Raw genomic sequence first — 25610 nt, 5'->3', positions numbered from 1 at the left:
TTTTGTGTGCAAGAAATACACCCATGTGTATCTGGTGAACTCATCCACTATGACCATAGCATATTTCTTCTTTGCAATAGACATGACATTCACTAGACCAAATAGATCAACATGTAATAGGTGATATGGCTCAAGAATTGATGATTCAGTCTTGCTCTTGAATGAAGATTTTCTTTGTTTAGCCTTCTAACAAGAATCACAAAGGCCATCAGGAGCAAATACTGACTTTGGCAGTCCTCTCACAAGATCTTTCTTGACTAGTTCATTTATATTATTGAAATTTAAATGAGAGAGTTTCTTGTGCCAGTTCCAGCTTTCTTCAATTGATGCTCTACTCATCAGACAGATTGCAGAACCATCAGTACTTGTTGAAAGCTTGGCTTCATATATGTTACCATGCCTGTATCCTTTCAGAACAACTTTGCCTTTAGATTTGCTTACAATTTCACAGTGTTCTTCAAAGAAATCCATATGATAACCTCTGTCACAGATTTGATTAACACTCAGCAGATTGTGTTTAAGTCCTGAGACCAGAGCTACTTTTTTAATGATGACATTCCCAAGATTGATATTGCCATATCCCAATGTTTTTCCAATATTGCCATCTCCATAAGAAACAATTGGGCCAGCTTTCTCCACAAAATCTGATAACAGGGCTTTATTTCCAGTCATTTGTCCTGAACATCCACTGTCCAGAACTAAGATGTTTTTCCTGTTGCCTTGTAATCACAAAGACCACTAATGATTAGTTTTAAGGACCCAAACTTGCTTGGATCCTGTGGCCTTATTAAGTTTGTTAACATTTGCAGCGGATTTTGCATCAAAGTTTATGTTAACATTTCTCTTATCAGCATTTACACTATCAGACTTTGTATCAGAACTTACACTAGAAGGAACAATGCTAACTTTCTTTAAAGAAGATTTTATTTGATAATAATCATAGTACAACCTATGATATTCCTTACAAGTATAAATGGAATGCCATAAACTACCACAATGAAAACAAGGATTTTGTGGCTTATATCTAACAAACTGCCTCTTAACTCCTGACTTTGAAGGTAAGGAGTTTATGTTCTTATTCTTCCTGCAAAAAGAAGCCAAATGGTTAGAACTTCCACAGTTATGACATGTTTTTCTAGGAGCATTAGGAACAGGCTTATAATCATTGCTTTTATTCACACCTTCCTTTCCATTCCTATTTTTCCTAGGTGATTGTACCCTGTTTACATTCTTAATATCTTTCAGCTTATGCTTAAGCTGCTTCTTTGTCATTAAGCCTATGTTAACTTCATTTATCTTTTCCTGTTTTAGTTTGTCAGAAGTTAATTCCTCTTTAACTTCTGATTTCTCAGTATCAGACTTTACAGCAACAAACTTAACAGGTTTTAACTTTGGCTTTTGTTTAACAACTATAGGCTTAATTTCTACAGTTCCTTTATCATTCTTATCTTCACCATAACCTAAGCCCTCTTTCCAGTTTCCACTACTTAACAAATTCTGAGTTGTTCTGCCAGAGTTAGTCCAAGTCCTGATAATCTCTCTTTCCTTTTCTAACTCAGTTTTTAGAGATTCATTCATTTTAAGTACTTCATCCCTAACATAAAAAGCATCATCTCTATCTTTCTGAGTTTGATGGAACATGACTAACTCTTTTTCTAAATAATCATTCCTCTTTTTACAAGCAAGATTTTCAGAAGTTAATCTTTCACATGTTAAAGTTTGATCTCTATGACTAATGAACATGGTTTTAAGATATCTTCTCAACTCATTAATATCATCAGTATGAAAGGCATAAGTAGTTTGAGGTACCTTTAACTCAACAGCTTCAGGACTGTTTTCAGCATTTGCCATCAAGGCATAGTTCTCCTCACTTTCAGAATCTGAAGTGTCTGTCCAGTTTTTCTTATTTGTGACAAGAGTCTTGTCTTTGTCACTCTTCACTTTCTTGCAATCAGGAGATATGTGGCCTTTCTCACCACAATTGTAGCATTTGACATTTGTGTAATCTCCTCTGTCAGACTTCCCTCCTTTGCCTTCAGATTTTCTGAAATTCTTCTTATCAGAACTTGCACCTTTCCTGGAAAGCTTCTTTCCCTTCCTGAACTTCCTGTATGCAATCCTTGTCATTCCTTTCACCATAAGAGCACACAGCTTCATCATCTCTTCATCAGCATCCATCTCAGGCAAGCTTTCAGTTTCTGAGTCATCGTCACTATCAGAACTTGATGACTCAGTATCAGACTTTGTGATGAGCGCTTTTCCCTTGCCTTTCCTTGAGGTAGCTGCCTTGGGGGATTCTTCTTCAGACTTAAGAGCAACTGTCCTTGACTTTCCTCCTTTCCTCTTGTTTCTTTGTTCCATCTCAAGTTCATGAGTCTTGAGCATCCCATAGATTTCATCAAGAGTTGTTTCATCAAGATTATAGTTGTCTCTTATAATTGTTGCCTTCAAATCCCAACTTTCAGGAAGAGCTAACAGGAATTTAAGGTTTGAATCTTCAATATCATACTCCTTATCAACTAGTGACAAATCATTCAAGAGTTTGACAAATCTGTCATATAAATCAGTCAATGACTCATTAGGCTTTGAGTCAAAGTGTTCATACTCTTGAGTGAGTATTGTCTTCATGTTCTTCTTAATCGAATCAGTTCCCTGGCACCTTGTCTCCAAGGCATCCCATATCTCCTTTGCAGTCTTGCAGTTTATTACCCTATTTGACATTACATTATCAATGGCACTATGCAGCAAATATCGTACCTTAGCATCCTTAGCAATTGATGCAATATCTTCAGCAGTGTAATCACTCTTCTCATTTGGTACAGACTTTGCTGCTTCACCTGCAACTGCAACAACGAGTTTGGTTGGTTTGTGAGGTCCTTCATGGATTCTGTCAAGATATTCAGGATCAGTAGCTTCCAGAAACATAGTCATCCTCACCTTTCATATGGGATATTCAGATGGCTTCAGTATTGGAACTCTAATGGTCTCATATCGACTGTAGATTTGAGTCTTTGGAGGTTCTTCAGTTTTGGTGGGTTTGGTTGGAGTTTCTGCTTTAGACATGATTGTTTTTAGATCTTAACTGTTTGTGTGTTAACAGATTGGCTCTGATACCACTTGTTAGGTCACACATACCGTAGAAGGGGGTTGAATACAGTGTATAGCACAATCAAATCCAATTCTAATAACACAAGTAATAGAAAACAAACTTTATTCAAAGCAATAAACTCTGTTACAATATGGAACTGTCCTCTCTCAGTGATGAACAAATATCACGAGAGCTGCTAGGGTTACAATGAATAATATTCTCGATAATGATAACACTTATACTGTAAACCCTATGTCTGTGTTTATATACTACACAGTTACAAGATAATCGCTAATTGATATGGAATATAATTCTGCTTCCTAAAATATATCAATCAGATATCTTTTCTTCCAAGTATTCCATTCTTCATAGAATTCCTTCTTCATGCATATCTCTTCTTACGTTTGTCTTGCTCTTCTTTCCTTTCAATCAGCCGTTTTCCTTATCTGAAAGTTTCCTTTAAGTCCTGATATTATCTTCTGATAAATATCTCCTAAACCTTAAGTACTGATAACTTAAGTTCTGACTTCAGTATAAGTGCTGATTTCAGTTAAGTACTGATTTGTCCTATTTAAGTAAGATCTGAAAACTAAACATATATCATATTAGTCATGACATTATCAAATATATCTAACAGTCTTGACATCAGTAAATGAGTCGGGCAATGTATTTGCGATTTCTTGTAGATGGATTATCTTTTGAACTTCAAGTTCACACTGATTTGTACGAGAATCATAATGAGACATAGTGACTGCATTCCACAAAATTTCTTGTCACGCTTTTTTCAATTTTGTCTTATCTCTCCCTAATGTAGGAAAAACTGTCTCATCAAATTGACAGTCGGCAAATCTTGCCTTGAATAATCACCAGTCATGGGCTCCAAATATTTTATAATTGAGGGAGAGTCAAACCCAACATATACCCCTAATCTTCTTTGGGGGCCCATTTTTGTTCGTTGGGGAGGAGATATCGGAACGTAAACCGCACATCCAAAAACTTTTAAGTGAGAAATATTTGGTTCTTGACCATTCACAAGCTGAAATGGGGAAAATTTATGATAGGCAGTCGACCTTAAGCGAACTAATGATGAATCATGTAATATTGCATGTCCCCAAGAAGTATTTGGAAAATTTGTTCTCATGAGTAAAGGTCTAGCAATCAGTTGTAGCCTCTTTATAAATGATTATGCTAAACTGTTTTGGGTATGCGTGTGAGGAACCATATATTCTACTTCAATCCCAATTGACATGCAATAATTATTAAAATATTGGGATATAAATTCTCCAATATTATCCATTCAAATTTTCTTAATTACATGATCCGGAAATTGTGTCCTCAACCGAATTATTTGAGCAAGGAGTCTCGCGAATGCCATATTACGAGTGGACAGTAAACTAACATGTGATCATCGCGTTAATGCATCTATATGTACCATAAAGTACTGAAAAGGTCCACTTGATGAGGTAATAGGTCCACATATATCTCCTCGAATTCGTTCCAAAAATGATGGACATTCAATCGCAACTTTAAGAGGCGATGGTTTTGTTATTAATTTTCTTTGAAAGCAAGCAACACAAGAAAAATCTTTGGACAATGGAACAATCTTATTCTCTAAAGTATGCCCATTTGAATTTTCTATTATTCTTCGCATCATTGTTGAACCCGGATGACCTAAACGATCATACCATTTTAGAAAATCTGTCGGGTCTGACAAATTTTGGTTTATCACCATGTGTGATTCAACTGGATTTATAAAAGTATAATATAATCCAGAATTATATGATGGGAGTTTTTCTAGAATTTGCTTCATCCCTGAGGCTATAGACGTGATACATAGATATTCATCGTCATTTTCATTATATGTCTCAATATGATAGCCGTTATGGCGTATATCTTTAAAGCTCAAAAGATTTCTTTTTGATCGGGTGGAAAATATTACATTCTCGATAAGTAAATGTATACCATTGGGTAACACTATATTTGCTCTTCCGGAGCCTTCAATAAGATTTGACACACCCGATATTATGTTTATATTTGTCTTAGCTAATATGAGATGCGAAAAATATTCTTTATTTTTTAAAATTGTATGAATTGTTGCATTATCCGCCAAACAAAGTGATTCATCTTCTTTTGTAGCACATATTGAGAGGATTCTGGCCATATTACTTCACAAAACAAAATGTATAAATAGATTTTAGAAATATAATATATCAAAACATTTCATTCACGATAGAAAAAGATTACATTGCATGCGTAAAGTAAAATAAGATCTTCTTAGAGTTCAAAAAAAAACTTAACAAGCAAAACAAGGTCTTATCACATATTTAATTATTATGGCCTTTGTTGCCATCAAATGCGGTTACGTCAACATTGCCATCTTAAAAAAAATCACCGATTTCCATGTGAGTAAGGCCCGAAGAACCCACTTGATCTCCACCTCCAAGGTGTGCTTCTAGATGGGCAATTCCCAATGGGTCATTTTGTTCGGTAAAATTAGTTTTAACATTCTTTAAAGAGGCCTTATAAAGGTCAACATGATGTTGAGCGGTACGACAAGTACGGCTTCAATGACCTTTTATTCCACAATGGTTACAAATACTTTCAACCCTTTTCTCCATCGTATTTCCTTTGATTTGTCCCTCATTTTTTGTCCACTTCTGGTGGTGAGGCTTCCTTTTAAAGTTCGAGTAAGTTCGATGAGTAGAACCTCGACCATGTCCAAAACTACGTCCACGGGAACACCCACGTCTAAATTCACGTCCACGCCCACGTCCACGTCCACGCCCAAATTGATTATTTCGTCCAAATTCATTGCTAGTCATCACATTCGCTTCAGGGAATGGTGTTGAACCAGTTGGACGAGCTTGATGATTTTTCATCAAAAGTTCATTATTTTGCTCGGCAAGAAGCAATACAGATATAAGCTCAGAATATTTTGTGAATCCCCGTTCATGATATTGCTGCTGCAGGAGCATATTATTGGCATGGAAAGTGGAGTAGGTTTTTTCCAACATATCATTATCAGATATATTTTCACCACATAATTTCAGCTGAGAAGTAATCTTAAACATTGCAGAGTTGTACTCGCTTACACTTTTAAAATCTTACAACCGCAAGTGTAGCCAATCATAGCGAGCCTTAGGAAGTATGATTGTTTTCTGGTGATCATATCTTTCTTTCAGGTTTTTCCAAAGGGTTGTTGGATCTTTAATAACCAAATATTCTGTTTTCAATCCTTCATCAAGATGATGACGGAGAAATATCATGGCCTTTGCTCGGAGGCCTTATTTCATTCCTTTATTGTGTCACCGAGGCCCATAGCACTAAGGTGGATTTCCGCATCCAAAATTCATGTGAAGTAATTTTTTCTGGTGACATCAAGTGCGGTGAACTCACGTTTGGTAAGGTTTGACATTATCACTATATAATAATCACAAATAAATTATATCATATATATAATTGGAGTAAGGGGGTATGGATGGTATGGTTTGTTCGTCCTAAGGTGGTGGGTTGTACGTGCTAAAGTATAGTATAATAGAAACTATATTTATTCATTTATTATATTATTATACCATAATATTTAATAATATGTATAACAAACACAATAGTTAATTAATTAAAAAAAATGAACTATAATTATATATTCCTAAATGATATAAATAATATTAAAAATATTATATTATATATATAATACAAGCAACAATTATCTTAATAAAAATAAATATAAGTAACAAATAACAAATCATTTATAATCGGTTTAAAGTAATACCATTTTTTAAAAAAAATATTGAAATGGGTAAATTTGATTTAAAATATTTTTGAATAGATAATTTTCTTTAATTTCTTATAAAATAAGGAAAATATTTAGATTATATTTAAGTACAAATATTATATTTTTTTGTTTCATTTTATAAAAGGGGAAAATTACGGATTGTCTTCTAAAACATTTAGAGCACATGACTCCTATAAAACATAAAAATGAGGAATAAATATAATCATAATAAATAAAAAAATTCAAAATTACGGATTCTCCGACACATATTTTAAGGTGCATATAAGTATAATTATGTAACTTATTTTGCTAAGTAGGTATAATAGTTTTTGGTGTAGTTGCACGTGCTAAAGTACATAAATATTTTTGAATATATAATTTCATTTTTGCTAAAGAATATATTTATTTCATTTATTCTAAACTATTATATATCTAATAATTTGTATATAACAATTCAAAATTGAAATATAAATCTAAAAAAATACATTTAAAAGTACTATGACAAATAAATGTAGTATTTTTTCAAAATCCCTACACAAATATTCCCAATATTTAAGCTAAAAAATTAAACAAATATCAACAAATAGAATGTAAAATTATACAAAAAATTGATATTTAGATTTATTGAAGTTAATATTTATCAAAAATATAGTTGTAAACAAGTTTTAAAAAATTAATTTCACTAAAATAAACAGAAAAATTATTTTATACAGCATAACAATAATACTAAGAAAGAAAAAAAAACTACAAATTTTGTTAATTTTACAATTACAAAAATATAAAAATACATCAAATTCACATTCTAAAATAACTAAACAAAATTATATATATATATATATTACCACCACTAAAAATAAATTAACAAACATAATAATTTTCAAATGAAAATAAAAAATTATAAAAAAATTATATTTTTTTTAAATCATCTGTGCGATGCACGTGTATAAAGCTAGTTAAGCATATATGTAATCATAGAAACTAATATTTTAATCAAATAAAGTCATGGCATATACGTTAGAGTTCATAAAAATTTTAAAATCATATCACGTTGCACAAATTAGCACTAAAAATGATTAACAGAGATATAATTCTAATATATTGTATAACTACTTTAAGGATCTCAGTTTCAACATATAAGTGAAATATAGAACAAAATCATGCATGTTTGTTTAATCAGATATATTTCGAGATCATATAGGACAGAAGAATAAAAGAAAAGTATATTGTATTAAAGCGCAAGTTTCGATATTATTGGATAAATGATTTTTTATGTTATTGTTAAATAAATCCAATTGAACTATAACAAATATTTCAATAAAAAATAGAAGTCACAAAATTCAATATTGACACAAAAAGAAAATTTTGTAAAAATCAAACATAAAACTTATAAAAACTAAACTACCTAAAGTAACCCAATTGAAATGTATAAGCAAATAAATTAACAAGACCACAAACATATCATATAACCACCTTATGCAAGTCTTATGATCAAAAGTAATTTTAGTCTCTTCATATTTTAATACAATACTACGAGTATAAAGAACACGTAATTATCAAAATTGGTAAACATGACTTTAAATTATCCACATATTAATCAGGTCATGCAACACTTGGTTAATTATTATTAATACAAAATTAACGAATATCTCAACTATTTTATTCCTATTATTTTATACAAAGCAAGACAATTAAAACTGTCTAAAAGAGTAACATGTACAGAATAATAGCAAATCCCTTTTTTTTAATATTAGGTTTCGAGCATATATCACAAAGAGAAAAAAAATATTTTACAAAAATATATAATTGTAAAATAATGAAATTGATAAGTCGAGTGAGGCAAGGCAATAAAGTTATCAAAGTTATCAATTAGACATAAAATTGTAACATGTATAATCAGTTTGATTGGGGTAAAGAGTACAGGCATATAATCACAACATATAAAATTGTTACAAAATTTATTTTTAATTATCATGTAGATAATAAGATATAAAGATAAAGTTGACTAAGAAGGCAATACAAAACACCTTAAAACAAATTATAAAGACAACATAAGCATAAATAAGTATTGAGAGTAGTTTATGTACTATGTACCTTAGTTTTTAAAGAAAAAAGGTACAGTGAGACTGTGTTGCTATTTGAAATAAAATGTCTTCTTGTGTATCTTTTTTGCCACAAGCTCGCAACTTATTTTCCTTCTCGACAAGATAACGAAAAGATACGACCCCCGCTTAGAGTACTTTCGTACTGATAACGTGTTATGTAATATATATTATAAAAATAGAGAGAATAAGAAAGAATTTAAGATTTCATGTTTGTTGATATTATAAAATAATGTACATACAAATCTTTTATAAGTTTCTAAAATATAGGTTACTTGATAAGTGAAAAACTAAAAATTTGTATCAATTAATGGGATAAAGGTGAAAGGTCAAAGGACATCTATAAAGTCAAGAGTCATACAATAATATTATAACAAAGACTATGCAAATGAAGAGGACTCTAAAATTTTGTGATCTTACGGGTACAAAATCAGAAATTCGGAGCTGTCAACTGTACGTGCAATTATAGTGTTAATGGAATAAATCAAAATTCTAAGTAAATTACTCAAACAGCTGTATAATCTAAGAAGATATATTACTGGGCATAAGATGCTACAAATTTATGTGCGTACCGTAGATTCAATTGATAAAATATTAAATACTCAATCCTTATCATATAAGCCAAACAAGAAACAAACTTCCAGAAGATTTGCATTAAACAAAAGTCAACATTTTTAACATAGTTATTAGGTCGACACATTTTATTATTTACTTAAAATCATGGCCAATAATGCATGGATTCACACAACAAGTTACTAATTGCTCAAGTATAGAATCTATTGAAACTCTTAGGTTGTGTTTGGTTAGAGTGAATGGAACGGAATGAATGTAATTAAAGGAATAAAATGGGAGTTGGAGGAAAAATTTGAAAATAATAATTAGATGCCGCACGCTCTTTTTTTTAATATTGATATCAGATTGATTGGGGATCGTTTTCTATATCTGATAACTCTAAAGAGGGAAGGCACACAGATATATAAATTATAAAACATGATTTTATAATTTTTCTACAATCCATAACAATTTAAACATAACAGTTATTTCTATATATTTAAGTATCCTATCATATTAATCGCATACCAAATAAGCAAAACCATTTAAACAATTATAGAGTTGATGAATCAAGAACAGCTCACCGGAGTCCCTGGTGAATGTTATGCCCTATTTCGACTTCCCCGTCATCTTGGGCTCTGCAACTTCAGGCATCTCAACGGACTATCTACCGTTCCTTGCTTCTTCATCTTTATAATTATTATAATAGTAGATGTTTATTAGGTACTTGATCTATATGAATTTCAGCTTAAATATATATATATAAACTGTATGTTATCTTGTTATAGATTGGAGATGTGAGGTTTTTAGCTTGCCATTAATGTATATAGAAAAGAAATTTGTATAAGAAAACTCAGAGAGAAAACAATTAAGCAAGTGATGGATTTTTTAAACTGATAAAAATACTGATCCTCTTTTTGTTACAATTCTCCTCTTTTATAGAGGGAGAGATTTTTCTTACATCATATGCTTTCCCGACATAATATTCCTTTTTCTTTCCTTTCATTCCTTCCTTTTTTTTCTTTGTCTTCTTTTTCAACGTTTGCCCTCTTTTTCAACGTTTGCCACTTTTTCTTTTGTCTTCTTTTTCTTTTCTTATGTCTTCTTTTGTCTTTTGTCTTCTTTTTCTTTTCTTCTGCCTTCTTTTTCAACGTTTGCCACTTTTTCTTTTGTCTTCTTTTTCTTTTCTTCTGTCTTCTTTTGTCTTCTGTCTTCTTTTTCTTTTCTTCTGCCTTCTTTTTCAACGTTTGCCACTTTTTCTTCTGTCTTCTTTTGTCTTTAGTCTTCTTTTTCTTTCTGCTTTCTCTTTTTATTTCGTCCACTCCTTTTGATGCCAGCTATCTTTTGTCTTTGTCTAGAATTCCATAATTTTTTGGCTGTTTTTATTACAGTCACCAATTTTCATTGGGCCGTAGAATCATATATTACAGTCACCAATTTTCATTGGGCCGTAGAATCATATATTACAGTCACCAATTTTTATTGGGCCGTAGAATAATATATTACAGTCACCAATTTTTATTGGGCCGTAAAAATATTTTCTAATATGTTATGGTCACCAAACTTCGTTTGGGCCATAAGATTACTATAATATTGCATGTTGAAATAACAGGAGTTATTACAATCTTACTCGAAAGGATTAGAACATACTCCTTCCTTTACTAAGGGTTTTAAAACTACTACAGTCTTCTTTCTTTGTCCTGTAATAATATCCTTGAAAAACTCCTTGGTTTTTGGTGCATGATTGTAACTTCCACCTGTTATCCTTTTATGCATACCTGCTAAATCACTTGTATCTGTTTTCAAAACATCATTATTATAATATAATGTTAGTATTTCTTCTATGTCTCCCTTTGTACTTGTTCCTAATACGCATGCCTTCCTTCCTTTTATAAGATCTTCAAGTTTGGATTTTAGAACTGATAATCCAATTGCTCTTTTATTTGACATCCATTCTTGAAATCCTTCTATTGTGCATGGCATAGGGGACTTGAGACTAGTATTATCGCCTTCTATAGTAGTATTCCTTCCATACTTGAATATCTGACATATTATTATTGGTTTTCCTACAAAGTCGGTATAAGCATCAAATACATGCACTCCATATATTCCTCCTGGTCCATATGATTGCATCATTGCACTAACGCTTTCAACTATTAGTGGTGGAAGTTTTGATATACTTCTTAATGTTTCATCAACTATGATTTTATCAATAAATCCCAACATTAATAAGCTTTCTACCACTTTAGGATCAGCGTCTTCTTTGCAGATGTACCTTGGATATTTACTAAACTTTCCAGTTCTGAGGATGGTATTATTGGACTTGTAGCCATAAAATTTTGTTATCTTTTCAAAGGCTTCTATATACTCTTTTGGATATTTAATTCTGTTTGATATAGAAACTTGAGGTTTTGGTTGTTCTGGTTTGGATATTTCTGTTTGGGTAAGGGTTGATATTGTAGGAGTTGTAGTTAGTCTTGATACAAAAGTTTGGGGTGTAATATTTTTGGTAAGCTTTATAGCTCCTTCAAGATTTTTTATAAGGTTATTGACTTCTTGGGTCAAGGTTGCAATTTGTTCATTCTTCCTCTTGATTTCTTCTAGTATCATTTCCATCGGTTGAATATTCTTGTTATCCCTTTCCATTTTCTCTACTAAGAAAATCTGCAAGAATATTTTTAGTACCTGATAAATTTTTGATAATAAAATCATAACAAGTAAAGAATGCTTGACAATTTCTTCTCTTATTTAATTCTGGTAAAGGGTCAATTTTATTGAATATAAATGATCTTACTTGAGTGTTATCTGTTCTTACAACAAATTTTACAGGTAGTAAATGATAATGAAATCTTTTAATTCCTAATTTTACCGCTAATAATTCCTTTTCATTAATATGATAATTCTTTTCATTGGGTTTCCAAGTTCGAGCTGCATATCCACATATTAAAGGGTTTTCTTTATCAATATCATTTTTTCAAAAGCTACTAATACTGTTCCCCATCCTATATAACTAGCATCTGTAAATAATTCTAATTGATCAGTATCTTTGGGTAATCGTAGTTTAGGTAAATTTTCTAACTTTGTTTTTAGTACTCTTATTGCATTTGTATGATCTTCTTTCCACTCTAAAGTTTTATTTTTCTTTATTAAGTCTTGTAATGGTTTTCTTAATTTTGGTAAGTCTTTTATATAATCTGAAGCGTAATTTACTATCACTAAGAATTGTTGTACTTCTTTTTTATTTTCTAAAGTTTCTTTAAAATTCTTTATTTTTGTTGATATATGTTCTTGTAACTGAATTCCTTCAGAATCTATAATATATCCTAAATATTCTATTTTGTGTTTAAATATTTCTGATTTCTTTTTTGATAATAGGATTCCGTGTTTTCTAATAGTCTGAATAAATATATCTAGATGTTTTGAATGATCTGTAAAATTGTCACTAAATATTAATATATCATCTATATATACTAGAATAAAATCATTCATTTCTCTAAATATTTTATCCATTCTTCTTTGGAATATTTGTGGGGCTGTTCTTAATCCAAATGGTAGTACTATCCATTCATAATGTCCTTGTGGAATGCTAAATGCTGTTAAACATCTAGATTCCTTTGTTAATTTTATTTGCCAGTATCCGCTTTTACAATCAAATTTACTAAACCATTTTTTATTACTTGTTTGGTTTATTAAATTTCTTTTATATGGTAAAAAAAATCCATCAAATATAGTCTTTTTATTTAGTTCTCGATAATCTATTACCATTCTAGCTTTTCCTCTTTTTACTTCATTATGATTTCTTACTAAAAACGCTGGGCTACTATGCGGACTTTTACTTTCTTGTATTAGTCCTAAGTTTAATAGTTCTTTTATTTGAACTTCTAACTCCTTTTGATCTGTTGGACTATATCTTATTGGTCTGTTTCTAATTATATCATTAGGATTTATCAGTTTTATTTCAGCGTATATTTTTTCTTTTTCCCATAGCTTCATTGGATGTTCTCCAAAATTTATTTCTAAGGCTTTTAAATATTTTTGTTTTAATAGTTCTAAATTAGTTTTTCTTTCTTCTTTAATATTACTTATTTCTATTGATTTTACAGGTACTATTCTTTTTAATACTATCCATTTTTCGCAAGGTGTTAACAAACTTATCCTATCTTGTTTTATTATTTGAGTTTTAAAAGAATCTAAAATGTTATTTCCTAGTAACATTTGTTGTTTCATATTATTTTCTTGGTATATTATAGGTAACCTAAACCTTGTTTTTCCTAATATAAATCTTACATTTTCTGCTATTATATCTATCTCTTTTTTATGGTTATTGAATCCTGTTACTATTATTCTATTTTTAGTACGTTTTCATTTGTGTTAGAGTAAATACCTCTTCTTTAGCCAAACAAATATCTGTTCCGCTATCTATAAATATCTTTTATTTTATATATTTAGTAGGTTTATATTCTACCTGTGCTTCAATATATATAGCTACCATTTTATTCTATTCAGTAATTAAACTTTCATCATTACTATCATTTTCATTTATATAATTTATTTCTTCTGGTTACGTTTCACTTATATAGAATACTTCTTCATTATACCAGTTATTATTATCTTCTCTTATGTATTCTAATTTCATTATTAATTCGGTAGTATCTATGTATTTTACTCCTTTTTGTTGTAATCTAGGACACTTATTTGCATAATGTCCTTTTTCATTACAGTTTCAACATTTACAATCTGCTATTTTTGTTTTATTTCTTTTTCTAAACTTTCTCTTATATCTAAATCTCTTTCTATTTTCAGGAGTATTTCTATATTTTTTAAATTTTCTTCTTTTAAATCTTCGATTAAATGGTTTATAAGGTCTATAGGTTTTATTTTGTTTTTTATAATATTCATTTTGATTATTATAATCTGGTTTTCTATATTTCCTATATTTCTTTCTAGTTTTATAATTTTGATTATCACATCCAAATATTAATTTTTTCTCTGTGAAATTACAGATTTCTCTTAATCCTTGTTTTTTATCCTTTTTAATTCTCTGTTGAATTCTATATTCCTCACATTTTCGAGTTAAATATGCTCTTAATAATCTAATTCTTTCTTCTAATATATTTTCCTTAGGTTCTAGATTATTATATTCTTTAGTTATTTCGGTATTATAAGGTGCAGGTAAATGATCATAATACAGTTGTTGATATACTAAGCTTTCATTAGGTAAAAACTTAGCTTCATAAAAGAATTTAGTAAAACTTATAGTATATTCTGGTAATTTACTAATCCTACAACATTTCATATTATTTAGATACATTGTTATCTCTAATTTTCTTTCTACTGTTATATTTTCTTGAGCTACAAACCATCTTTCTCCTAGAAATTCTCTTTTTAATAATATATCAAATGCGTTTAACGTATCTTTCCAGCTTCTAGCATACGTTCTTACTTGTCCTTTTAATTCATAAATAATATTTTCTAACCAAAATGCTGCTTTTCCTACAATTATTTTTGATATTAGTTCAAAAACATAATCCAGATCTTCTATATTTTTTGAATTCATTAAGGCTATATACATCCCTAAATTCCAATCTTTTATTCTTCTACTTATTTTTTGATCGTCGTAGACATTATCTAAATCTAGAAAATATTCATTTATATTTATTCCTTGGTTTATTGATCCTATGAAATCTTGTACTTCATTTTGTTGTCCTATAGGTATATTTCCTGGCATTTTAATATTATTTTTAGTTATTATATAATCTTCTATTTCTTCTTCTGGGTATGCATCTTCATCCATTATATTATCTGATTCAGTTTCATAATTTGTTTGTTTATGCGAAGTTTCTCTTTTTTCTATATCACTTTCATCGTTTTTTTCTTCATTTGTTATAATTGCATTTACGGTTTTTTCAAGGGCTTCTAATATTTCTTTATTTTCTTTTATTATTATTTCATTTTTCTCATTATCTGATTCTTCTAAGTAATTTAATCCTTCTTCTCCTAGATTACTATCTGATTCACTTGTATTACTACTCTCACCTTGTTCTTTATTCGTTTTTTGGATCACTATCGTCAGACTTAATAATTTCCTTTCCTTGTAATTCTATCTTTAATTGATTAATCTCATTTTTTAAATTATCTATTTCTTTTAATACATTTATTACTTCTAACTTTGTTTCTTTTAATTCTTTCTTTTATGTTTTATATTTTTTTTTATAAAATTTATATTTATTTAACCATTCTATATTGGTTTTAGTTTTTAATTTAGCATTTTCTTTTCTTAATTCTTCTAATTCATCTTTTCTTATTTCTTGTTTTATAGGTTCATATTTTTGTCTTTCTTTTTTCATTAACTCTTTTCCATGTTTTTTAAGAAATGTTATAGCACTATGTTCTGTTATAGACATTTTTCTAGAATTTTCCTGATTTATGAAATTCTGCTAAACCATTTATTGCTCTTTTAACCCCTATAGTCATTTTCGGTTTCGATTTGCTTATATCCATTAATATAGGTTCTTTAGTTCTTCCTATTACTGTTATATGTACTATTTCTAGTTCTGTTTCGTCTTTAATTATTTTCTTTTCTTTATTTTGTTCTAAACTATTTTGTATAATGGTTAACTTATCTAATATTTGTTTAAAGATTGGGATTTCTGACATATTCCATAACGCTGTTATTTCTTCCTTAATTATTTTTCTATTAATTTCTTGATTTTCTTCCATCTTTTTTAATATAGCGTTTAAACTTTCTTTTATAAATATTTCGTTCCAAATATCTTTTATTTGGTTTTCAGTATTATTCATATTTATAAACTCGTTTTCTCCATTCTCCTTCAATTATCCATGTTTTTCTTTTCTTACCTTTTATTTTCTCTAATTCTTTTACTTCTTCCTCTAGTTTTTCTTTTTCTTTTAAGTATTGTAGTTCTTTTCTTGAGACATAATTAATGTTTCTTTTATTATCTTATTAATAGTTTCTATTTCATCTTTCTTCTCGTTTATCTCCTTTTCAGGGTTCATATTCTGTCTATAAATCTTAATTTATTCTGATCATTTATTTCTATTCCTTCATTCGTTATATTATATTTTATTTCATTTAAGAAATCCATTCCTAATAATAGTTGATAACTAACGTCATTTTCTATCACTCCTAGACTTATATTATATTCTAAGTCTAAAATTTTTAATCTTAATTTTATACCTTTTGTTATTATTGTTTCTCTCGAACTATTTGGTTCAGTTATTATTTGAGGTTCTATTTCCTCACATTTGTTTGAGTCAACTTCAGTTATATGTATTTGACTTTTTGTTGCTCCAGTATTTATTTCTGTTATGACTTCTTTGGCAAATATTTCATTAAATATTATTGTTTTTATTCTTAATTTATCTGATTCATAACACGGTAATTTTATTAAATCTAATTTTCTACTGGTCATACTCATTGATCTAACTAATTTTACAGGGTTTTGTTCTCTTCTAAAATTTAATCTAGATCCTTCCAATATTGGTTTAATTCTTTGTGTTGGAATTATTTATCTATTACTAAAGTCTATTGTAAATTCTTCTGGGATTGTTATTTGAGATTCTTCTTTATGTTCAATTTTTTCTAATATATCATTATATAATTTTGGTAATATTATTCCTAATTCCGTTTGTTTCTTTACATGAGGGTTTCCAGTCATAGCATATACTATTTTAGTTTCTATACTAATTACTTTACTTCCCTTTTGCATTTTTATTCCATCTAATTTATAATATAATGTTAAAGATCTTTCTTTATTTTCATCTCTTAATGATATGCTAAAATCAGGCTGTATTATAAACTTTAATTTCTGATATATTAAGTTTCCTTTTACTACTGCTATTAATGAATCTTGTATATTTCCTGTTATTCTATCGTCTAGTATATATATCTGTATAGGAGTATCAATATTTTTCTGAAAATATGCTTTTATTGTAAATTCTATTGCTCCAAAATAAATATTTTTTAGTTTATTTGCTTCTTTTTGTTTTAATTTAGATAGTTCTCTTTTTATCAAACCATCTGTTATTAAATTTATTTTTGTTTTTTCATTTATCGTATCTATGTCTATTACATTTTCATATTTTTGAGCTATATATCTAACTTCTTTATTTCTTTCAAAATATGATGTTTTGAATATCTTTTTTATTGTTAGTTCTTCTGTTTCACTTTGGATTTGATTATATATATCCGGTTTAAAACTTAGAGTTTGTGATGTTCCTTCTTCGTATTCATCCATTTGATAATATACATCTTGTTTTTCACTTGATTTTTCTAATGACATTTTTTTAAACTGTATTATTATCCAGTTATATTACTTGATAAAATTATTCTTTTAAGTCCTTGTATTCTTAGTTTATTATTTCTAAATGTTATTATCATATTTCCAAGTTGTTGATAACATCTTATTATTTCATCCCTATTTTCTCTTGTCCATTCAATTTCATTTTTTCTTTCTTGCAATTTATCTAGTTCTATTTCTAGTTTTTCTTGATTTTTTATTAATTCTTTTATTTTTCTATTATTTCTAGTTATTGCATTTGGATCTATCCAATTCATTTTTTAATTTTTTGCCTTAAATCATTTATTAATTTATATTGTTCAGTTAATACTTCTTTTAAGTCTTTTATTTGAATTTCTAAATTAGTTTCTTTAATAAATTTTTCTCGTTTTATTAAAAGATTTTCTTCTTCCAGTCTTCTAATTTTTTCATCTCTCTCTTCCAATATTGTTCGTAACCTAGCTATAATATCTAATTTTTCATTTATTATTTGCATACTTGTTTTACAACTTTCAATATGTTGATTTATATCTTTATTAAAAGTAAAGTTTTTATCTGCTATCAATTTAATACTTTCTAACTTATAATCTTCCATAAATCAAATATTTATTTATTTTATTTATATAAATATATTAACTGTCTATATAGATTTTTCTTACACATTTATTTTGTTTCTTTATTTTCTACTATAAAATAAATTAATAGATTTGCTATTATTTTAGACTTATAACTTTTATTATTATCTCTTAGTATTTTTGCTGGAGGTCTCATTTAATTTTTATATTTTAATATTGATATTTCGTTTTTTACTATTCATATTCATAATTACTATTCAATTTTCACTATTCATCGGTTACTATTCATTGGTTACTATTCATTCCGAAATTTTGTACTTTACTACTATTTGCTACAGTAATTTACTGTTCATCTTCTCGGCCTATTTTCTAGCTCTGATACCAGATTGATTGAGGTTCGTTTTCTATATCCAGATTGGAGGAAAAATTTGAAAATAATAATTAGATGGACAAAATTGTTATGATAAAAATTGTGAAGAAAATAAGGTTAATAAAGAATGAAGCATTTCATCTCAAATTAGGGGTGTTTATTTATAATGTAGGTGGTTAGGAATGTAATAAATGAAAGAATAAAAAAATTAAAAAAATTTAATCATTTTCTACTTAAAATCTCATTTCATTCCATTACATTGCATTCACCCCAACCAAACACAACATTAGAAGTACAAAATTCTTAGTTCAACTTCTCTAATCCATCATTTACTTGTTCATTTTCTAATAGGCTTCGGTTACACACAATACCAAATTCTCACAATCTACTCAAAAAGGGAAAGGGTAACAATTCTAATTCAGAGCAAAATTAATGGTTTGCTGAATATAAGTGTAGCTATTGTCATAATTTAGCACCAAAAAATATATTTTGGTGCTAAAATAACACCACGTCTCCAATGATTTGTTCTAAATTTTGTTTCAAATTTAGATAACTTCCAAAATATACTACACTTTTGATTACAAATTTAACTAACTTCCAAGTACTCCACACTTTTAATTTTCTAACTTCATCCATTTCTTCTCTTTTTTCACTTTATGATGGGTTGACAATTATAACACAATACTAAATTTTGTGCTAAATTTAGCACAAATTATAGCATTGTGCTATTTTAGCACAAATTATAGCATTGTACTATTTTAGCACAAATTTTAGCACATCATTGAATCGAGATTTTTTACTCTTTTTGTTCTATATTATATCTACTAGTTGGTAACCCGTGCCAAGCACGGGTCCAGAATTAAAAATAATAGTATCACATTATTATTTACATAAAACTGAAACTCATAATCGGTGCAAAATATTTAAATATAATATAGAAAATGCTGTTAAAATATGTAGTTAAAAAAAATTATAATTAGCCTTTTCAATATAGTTTATTTAATATTAATTAATTATCGATAAAAATTAATTTATAAATTAAAAGTAAATAGATGTTATTAAACTTAATTTAATATTACTTAATATAATCTAAATACAACCCAAAAATTTGTTATTGTTAAAATATATTTTTTAATTTAAAGTAAATAAACGTTGTAATGGACAGTATCAAATACAATCGGTAAATCAATAATTTTCAGTTTAAAAGTTAATAAATGTTACTAAAGTCATTTGCTATCACTTAATTATTTTTAAAATAATACTATGGAAAATAAAGTTTATAGAGAATATAAGTCAATTCGTGTTAATAGTTTATTTTGTAGTTAGTAGTTTTTCAAAATAAAAGTAAATATATGTTATTTTACTTAATTTAACTTAACTTAATAAATTTTTAATATAATTTATAAATAAATAAAATTTACAGAGAATATAAGTCAATTCGTGTTAGTAATTTACTTAATTTATGTGTAGTTTTTATAAAATTAAAAATAAATATAAGTTATTTTATTTAATTTAACGTAACTTAATAAATTTTTAATTTAATTTATAAATTGTTTAAAAATATTTTTATTTTATAAAATATATAGACGATTGGATGAACACTAACTGAAAAGAAAAGAAATTTTTTTAAAAAAATAGAAGTCGATTTGTGTTAAAACAAAGTGTATTGAGAATAGAAATCAACTTATATAAGGTAAGTACCAAAATTTGGTACTGGTATTTCGATATTTTTTGCACCAAATTATACATAATTTCGCTTATATTAATAAAGAATATAGATAATACAAGATATAGCACACCATTCAACATGCTCTAACAAAACTGTTCCAAAAAAATAGAGCTAGCGTGCGAGCTAAATTTAAGACCATTGTCCCATTATATCTAAAACTTATGCTTATACAGACTCTACCAGTCTACCGCCAAGTCCTAGACAGAATTACATGTTCAATAACTAACAGCCTATGAGTTATCACTTTTAAATTACACGAAACCTTTTAAGTTTTAACCAAATAAAAATAGTTCTTCCTGTACAATTGCCATTATGTTTCCAATGCAAGGTAATCCAACTGACTTTATTTAACTCTATTAATAGTCCGTAATCTACCCTTGCTACTAACGTACACACTAATGTAATCGGTGGCGGATGCAGAAAAGTATTTTAGGGGGTCCTTACGCATGCAGAAAAGTTTTTTAGGGGGCTCCGGAAATTTTTTTATTATAAATTTTTTTATTTTCATTAAATTTCAGGAAAATTAAAAAAAAAACATAATAAAAATGATAATATTCTAAAAATAGTCTCTATGCATCACCCCTATCATCCTTAGAATATCTAACATATATAAATTAGAAGACTAAGGGGGAGGAAAAAATTAAGACCGAGGAAAAAAATAAGGAAAACAAATGAATGCATAAGTCTAGAAAAGCATATAGACAAGAAGGGGTTTCGAACCGTGGTGTCCGGTGAAAATAACACTACTTAAAACCATCCAACCTATAGCAACTAGTCATGCATTGAGCCTACTACACTAAATATATTTGGAAATTTAGGGGGGGCCACCCCCAGATCCGCCTCCGAATGTAATGCTACATTTCATTCGAGATTAAGAAATGAAACATGTATTTATACATAACCTGTTCTTATCTAAATTCCTACCAACTTGGACTACAGTTAAAACGCACCAATTTGAAAATGAATAAATGCTCTGTTCTCTCTCGCCAACTCTTATTTAAAATCCGAACAACTTGAATTACAGAAAATCACACCAATTTATAAATGAAGACTCGGTTCTATTTCCTGCTCATTTTACACATAACCATAGCCATTGAAAATTTCCGCATCCCATTTTTTTCATTCTTCTTAAATATATCTCTCCGCGCTCATAATTAATAGAACTCCGTCTAAGAAATTTTAAACACCTCAAATATTTTATTGTTATTTGTTTAAAAAAAACTTTATAAATTTACGTGGAATTCAGCTCGAACATAAAAAATCTAGCACAATCACAAACATATCCGTAATTAAATGGCACACAAAAATAAGTATACACGTTTAAATTGATAAAATATAAATATATTAAGCTAAATTATTATTTGTAAATAGAAATAAATAGATATTCCAGCTATACATTGCTTAGTTGTGAGGTTTTTAGGAGTTAGTTATAATCTTTCTCAATTATTTCTTGTATATAAGCAACTGATCTCATTATACAGAAGGAATCAATACAGTTTACACATTTTACTCATCTCTTGTTCACAATGATAGAAGCTAGAATCACAACCTCTTATCATGGTATCAGAGCCATAACTCTCACTCGATCTTGATTTCTGATTCATCTTTTCCGTTAATCATTTTCATTTCTGCTTGTTTTCAATTCAATTCTCCTTGTTATTCGATCGATTTCATCGCATTTTTCGATCGATTGTTCGTGTTTTCTTGATTTTTGTTTCAGTTCTTGCACAAATCTCTCGATCTCTTGTTCTTGTTATGGCGAATTCATATGCTGAAATGTCACAAACGAACGAGATGTTGATTAATTCATATAATCAAGCTGTGAATTATAACGATCCATATTATCTAACTTCTGGTGATATTAATTCTCTCCAGCAGCTTGGATTCATTGACGGATCCTTAAGCAAACCTTCTGAGAATTCTCCTGATCTTAATAAATGGATTAGAAACGATTATATGGTGATGTCTTGGCTAACAAGCTCTATGGATCAGGTAATCTCTGATAGTTTTATCTTCGCTACTTCTGCATATGAACTCTGGACTGATGTGGCTGATCGATTTGGCAAGTCGAATGCTCCCTTGCTTTATGAGTTATATATAATACTCTCATCAAGATTCAACAGGATAATATGAGTGTTGCTGAGTATTTTGGAAAGATGAAGTCAGTTTAGGACGAATTTCATGTTCTTGAAGGTAATTTGGTATGCACTTGCTCTGCTATGAACAAATGTACTTGTAATCTGTTGAAGAAAGTAATGGATGCTCAAGAAACTAAGAAATTTATTCAATTCATTTGTGGATTAAACAAGCAGTGTTACTCTGTTAAGACAAATTTATTAAGCATGGAACCATTTCCTAGTGTTCTGAAGGTATATCATATTCTATAACAGATTGAGAAGCAGAATAGTATCATTTTGGTTGGCTCTAGGTCTGAAATTAGTGCATTATTCGGTCAAAGATCTGGATCTGGTGGTTATAGTAGAGGGCAAGGACAACCAAACTTCAGAAAAGATTTTAAGAAATCTAAGCTAGACTTGATTTGTGATCATTGTAAAAGGAAACGTACTGATCAATGTTTCAAGCTTGTAGGCTATCCTGAATGGTATAACAAAAGCAAGAACTCTCCAAGGATGCCTGCTAATATTGTGTCTGATTCTAATAATTCTGTTGCAAACTCTGTGTCTGGTGATTCTAGCAATTTGACACCATAGTTTGATAACAAAATGGTGGCCGTTGTTTATCAGGATGTGCTCAAAATGATGCAACAACAACAGTTTTTCTCTCCTTTGTCAGGCACACCTCAATCATCTGTGAACTTTGCAGGTATTATATCTGCTAACTCTATTGTATCACATAATTCTAATGCATCTTGGATTATAGACACAGGAGCTAGTGATCATATGGCTTTTAATGCATCTTTAGATTTATGACATTAGTACACCTATCATAATTTGCTTTCCTGATGGGAATGTTAAAAGTGTCACACAAGTGAGAGATGCCATTTTGGCACCACAAATTACTTTGAAATATGTTTTTTTGTGCCATATTTCAAACATAATTTGTTATCTGTTGGCAAACTTCTTGATCAAAATTCTTTAGTTGCTAAATTTGACAAGGAAACCTGTTTATTTCAGGACCTTGTGAGTGATACAATCCAGGCTATTTGGAACAAGAGCTGCTGGAATATATAGATTTTCTTCTCAGCATATGTCTAATTATTCTCAGACTATGTTAAATTCTTGTATTAGTACTACAACTATTCTAAATGTAGATGTTTTTCATGACGGACTTGGGCATTTGTCTATTGGAAAAATACAACATATGAACATGTTTACTTCTAATGTGTCGAATGATTTAAATTGTGAATCTTGTATTCTTGCTAAACATCATAAATTGCCTTTAACTAATTTACATTCTAGAGCTCCTGCTGTGTTTAATCTGTTGCATATAGATTTATGGGGTCCATATAGGATTTCAATATCTTCAGGTTGCAAATATTTGTCTAGAAGAGTTATTTGGACACATTTATTGCCATCTAAGGATCAAGTTGGTCACATTGTGTCTGCCTTCTTAGCTTATGTGTCAAACCATTTCAAAACTACTGTCAAGAACATTATGAGTGATAATGGTACTGAAATTTTAAAAGAATTTTGTACTTCTTTATTTCTTTAAAAATGCATTGTTCACCAGAAAAGTTTACCTGGTGCTCCTCAATAAAATGGAAGAATTGAAAGGAAACATAGGCATCTTTTAGACACTGCTAGAGCTATAAGATTACATGTTAATCTTCCCATGAAATTTTGGGGTGATTGCTTATTATATGCTACATATTTGATAAATCTGATGCCTAGCTCAGTGTTATCCTAGAAAATTCCTTATAAAATTCTCATGAAGAAACCACATGATATATCTCATTTAAGAATTATTGGTTGCCTTTGTTTTGCTGCTGTGAAAACTAGTGATAAGTTTGCTCAAAGAGCAAGGAAATGTGTGCTACTTGGTTATCCTTATGCACAAAAGGGATACAAGCTCTATGATCTGGAAACACATGATACCTTTATTAGCAGGGATGTTATTTTTAAAGAAACACAATTTCCTTTCAAACTTTCAGATAAACAATTTGAATCCTGTGTTCATTATTTAGTTACATCTTTGCCCATGGTTAATCCTGCTGATATTGACCCTTGGCCACAGTCACATATTCAATCAATAATAGTTTCTCAAAATTCAAATCATGAGGCATCATCTTATTCTCAATCATCGGTTTTTACACCTCATTTTCATGTCTTTTTGCTAGAATCATCTACTTCTGGTATTAAACTTTCAACATCATCTGAGTCCAACACAAATAATTCAGTTCATAATATTGATCCTCAGACTAATCTTGCTTTAAGAAGGTTTACTAGAGTCCCTTTTTTGCCAAAGAAATTTGATTCCTATATCATTTCTAAACCTTCATATATTCTTAATGCTGAAATAACAGATTATTTTGTCAGTCTAAATAATATTCTTACATCTCTTGTTGAACATTCATGATATAAAATGTCAAGACATGATCCTGTTTGGGTTGCTGCCATGAATGCAAAAATTAAAGCATTTGAGGACAACCAAACTTGGGAACTGACCACATTACCTCCTGATAAGCATTCCATTGGTTGTAATTGGGTGTTTAAAATAAAATTTAATCCAGATGGTAGTGTTGAAAGGTGCAAGGCTAGTTTGGTTGCAAGGGGGGATAAACATATTAAACGGAAGTATTTTAAGCATACTTTTAGTCTTGTAGCTAAATTTACAACAGTCAGAACTCTAATTGATCTAGCTGCAGCAAATGGTTTGTATTTAAAATAGTTAGACATAAATAATGCTTTTTGCATGGTTATCTTACTGAAGATATCTATATGTACCCCCACCTGGTTATTCTAAAGCCACACCAGGTATTGTGTGCAAATTGAGAAGATCTTTGTATAATTTGAGACAGGCTTCCAGGAAATGGAATAAGGAGCTGTCTGTATACCTTATTAGTCAGAATTATATTCAATCTTTTTAAGATTACTCATTATCTTTCAAAAATAATGGAGATTCCTTTACTTCCATTATAGTATATGTTGATGATTCATTAGTAACT

The 25610-nt window shown here is 29.1% G+C and overlaps 2 protein-coding genes across 9 annotated transcripts; one reads left to right on the top strand and one right to left on the bottom strand.

Annotated features, from left to right (window-relative positions):
• Positions 1 to 5652: 5652 nt before the first annotated feature.
• LOC141660082 (uncharacterized) lies at positions 5653 to 6159 on the bottom strand. Its single transcript, XM_074467043.1, has one exon. It carries the CDS (start codon positions 6157 to 6159, stop codon positions 5653 to 5655), a length of 507 nt encoding a protein of 168 aa, XP_074323144.1.
• Positions 6160 to 21917: 15758 nt separating this feature from the next.
• On the top strand, positions 21918 to 23847 carry LOC141724040 (uncharacterized). 8 transcript variants are annotated; one of them, XM_074526024.1, is made up of 4 exons: positions 21918 to 22045; positions 22206 to 22477; positions 23230 to 23308; positions 23620 to 23847. In XM_074526024.1, the coding sequence occupies exons 1-4, from the start codon at positions 22012 to 22014 to the stop codon at positions 23631 to 23633; spliced, it is 399 nt and encodes a 132-aa protein (XP_074382125.1). In that variant the 5' UTR covers positions 21918 to 22011; the 3' UTR covers positions 23634 to 23847. The 8 variants fall into 8 exon arrangements, 1 of the variants encoding a protein (XP_074382125.1); XR_012576459.1 differs by adding an exon at positions 22609 to 22678 and having other exon boundaries at positions 21924 to 22477; XR_012576458.1 differs by having other exon boundaries at positions 21927 to 22686.
• The last annotated feature ends 1763 nt before the right edge of the window (positions 23848 to 25610 follow it).

The sequence above is a fragment of the Apium graveolens genome, chromosome 5 (assembly GCF_009905375.1).
Source record: "Apium graveolens cultivar Ventura chromosome 5, ASM990537v1, whole genome shotgun sequence".
Lineage (NCBI taxonomy): Eukaryota > Viridiplantae > Streptophyta > Magnoliopsida > Apiales > Apiaceae > Apium > Apium graveolens.
The sequence above is the reverse complement of the archived record's forward strand: the minus strand, read 5'-3'. Positions and strand labels throughout refer to the sequence as shown.

Coding starts and splice junctions, on each gene's coding strand:
- LOC141724040 (XM_074526024.1), top strand. CDS start 22,012: ATGATAGAAGCTAGAATCACAACCTCTTATCATG. Junction 22,046..22,205: donor AATCACAACCTCTTATCATG/GTATCAGAGCCA, acceptor TTTTTGTTTCAG/TTCTTGCACAAATCTCTCGA. Junction 22,478..23,229: donor TAACAAGCTCTATGGATCAG/GTAATCTCTGAT, acceptor GTTGTTTATCAG/GATGTGCTCAAAATGATGCA.
- LOC141660082 (XM_074467043.1), bottom strand. CDS start 6,159: ATGTTTAAGATTACTTCTCAGCTGAAATTATGTGGTGAAAATATATCT.